Source organism: Myotis lucifugus, unplaced genomic scaffold (assembly GCF_000147115.1).
Source record: "Myotis lucifugus unplaced genomic scaffold, Myoluc2.0 scaffold_546, whole genome shotgun sequence".
NCBI classification, from domain to species: domain Eukaryota; kingdom Metazoa; phylum Chordata; class Mammalia; order Chiroptera; family Vespertilionidae; genus Myotis; species Myotis lucifugus.
This window is the reverse complement of record NW_005871594.1, coordinates 4,781-7,310: the sequence shown is the minus strand read 5'-3', so window position 1 is coordinate 7,310 and position 2,530 is coordinate 4,781. Positions and strand designations below refer to the sequence as shown.

The 2,530-nt window shown below is 57.5% G+C and overlaps 1 protein-coding gene across 1 annotated transcript in view; it reads left to right on the top strand.

The window, feature by feature from the left end:
* The window catches only part of NEURL1B (neuralized E3 ubiquitin protein ligase 1B), a gene marked incomplete at its 3' end in the record, with an annotated part of 23,021 nt that extends 21,094 nt beyond the window's left edge, over nt 1–1,927 (top strand). Inside the window, 4 exon segments of the mRNA XM_023745457.1 lie at nt 1–24; nt 26–73; nt 75–126; nt 1,802–1,927. Coding sequence (XP_023601225.1) covers nt 1–24; nt 26–73; nt 75–126; nt 1,802–1,927 — 250 coding nt within the window.
* Nucleotides 1,928–2,530: the final 603 nt, after the last annotated feature.

The window sequence follows — 2,530 nt, the reverse complement described above, 5'->3', positions numbered from 1 at the left end:
GGCGACGTGCACCTGGGCGTCAACCGGGCGCCCGCGCGGCCGCCTGCTGTGCGTGGACACCACGCAGGCGCTTCTGGACCTTCTTCGTCGTGCGGGGCGGCGCCGCCGGCCAGCTGCGCCTGCTCGGTGAGTCCCCCACTGCGCGTGCGCGGGGCCCGCCGGGACCCAGAGGGCGCAGCGCGGGCGGGGGCGGGAGCTGGAGCTGGAGCCACCGCTGAAGCCCAGCCCGCGGTTCCCAAACTTGAGGCCCATCGCACCACGCACCTCCACCTAGAGCAGCGGTTCTCAACCTGTGGGTCGCGACCCCTTTGGCGGTCGAACGACCCTTTCACAGGGGTCGCCTAAACCATCCTGCATATCAGATATTGACATGACGATTCATAACAGCAGCAACATTACAGTTATGAAGTAGCAACGAAAATAATTTTATGGTTGGGTCACAACATGAGGAACTGTATTTAAAGGGCCAAAAGGTTGAGAACCACTGACCTAGAGTTTCCATGCAGTAGCGCTGGGCCCCGGGAGGATGTCTTTCCAACAAGTGCCCCAGGGATGCCCAGGTTGCAGGTCCCTGGACCACATTTTGTCTGCACCGACCTAAGTACCCGCGGCGTCAGGGTGTGGCAGGCTTTATGCAGTCGGCCAATGACCAGTGCACTCGTTATTTCCATTGCTATGGTTACATGATTTACATAGCCGATGCATAGTAAGTGTAGGAGAAACAGTATGTACAGTTACACTGAAAAGAGGAAGTGAGAACAACACCGTCCACAGAAAATGGAATTCGGGCTTGAACCACCCTATTTTGAGATGATTCTTGCCTTCCTTCATTGCCCCAGACACGGAGCACCCACCCACTGGGCCAGGCCCTGGGCTCCAGGATGGGGCGGGGCAGAGGACCGGGCCCAGGCGTGGGAGTGCAGAGCTGCAGGGCGTGGTGTTTGCGGGGCAGAGGGGGTGTGGGGAAGGTTCACAGAGCACAGCTCCCTTCTCATGGTTGGGGAAGTCGAGTCCCAAGGCTAACAGACACGATGACCGTGTCCTCTGTCACCTCGTTCACTTCTATCCTCCTGCCGATGGTAGGAAACCCGTTTCATGATCCCATCTACAGAGAAGAAAACTGAAGCGCGGAGAGAATTAACGGCTGCCGCAGTCTTTGGCTGCTCAGCCATGAAGAGGCGGGGCAGTCAGAGCCTCAGCTTCCTTCTGTGCAGAAGGGCAGGGTCCCCTGCATCTGGGGTTGTGAGGGTGAAAGGATGAGATGTGCATCCTTTCAGCAGGTGCCTGTCGCCTCCCGCATGCTTAGCCAGTAGTGAACGTAACAACGGCGACTGTTGCTTGGTCCAGATGTGGAAGGACGTCAGTAGGACTTCACCCCTCTTTCCATCTCGGAGTGCACTTTCTCTGTGCTGGCTTCACGCGGGCCGGGCCTGCGGTGCCAGGCTAGCCTGCCAGTGAGCCTTTCTTCCCCGTAGCTGGAGTGAAAGTTCTAGGGCAGGCCTCACTGGCCTTCGTTGGGTTATGCGGCCTTCCCTAAACTGCCATTGAGACCAAGAGGGAGACGTTCTTACTGGCCTGGATCGTGTGAAATAAAACCCCAGTTCTGTTTCCCAGAAGTAAACGGGAACGATGGTGGGGCAGGCACATAGCAGATGTCCACCACGCACGTACGACGCCATTGGAACCCTGTGAGGCGGCTCTTGCCCTCCCATTAGACAGAGGGGGAGGCTAAGGTGCAAAGCAGCGGAGAGCCAGGGACTAGCAGGGCAGCGCCCACCTGATGGAGTCTCTTTGGTCTCAGGCACCCTGCAGTCCAGCCCTGTGATCCCGTCTCCGTCGGGGTCCCTCAGCGGCTCCCAGGACGATAGCGATTCCGATATGGCCTTCAGTGTCAACCAGTCCTCCTCGGCATCCGAGTCATCCCTGGGTAAGGAAATGCAGACCTGGGGCAGGGGCGGGGGCAGGTGCTGGCCTGACTCCTTCCCAGGGCTAAGCAGGGTGGTCACCTTCCCCCCCACCCCGCATCCTCTCCTTCCTCAGCTGTGCATTCAGCTGGCGGGAAGAGAAACATCTAGATATGGCACCCAAAGGGTGATAGTGGTGCCTGATGCTTGGGGGCAGGAAAGGGGGCAAAACCCAGACAAAAAGCCGAAGTCGGTGTCTCCCAAAGTTGTTCCCCCGTGGGTTCCCCCAGAGAAACTTTGCCTTCTTGGGGTTGCCCCAACGGAACCAACCTGAGAACCACATTACTTAGGTCTGGCCTGGCCTTCCCTCTCTGCAGTGACAGACTACTGGTAACGTAGAATAAGCACTGTGCTACTCTTCATACAGGAAGAAGCATTGTCCTGACGCCCCAACCAGGGGAGGCAGGCGGCTTTAATGCATACCACACATTCATTGCTAAACTACCAGTCTTCGTCTGACAATGTATCTAGTCATTGCTTTCACGGCCACACAAATTACTGTGATAAGCTAATTGAGACACATTGTGCACAGCCTTCCCTAATACACCAGGAATACCGGCGAGGGG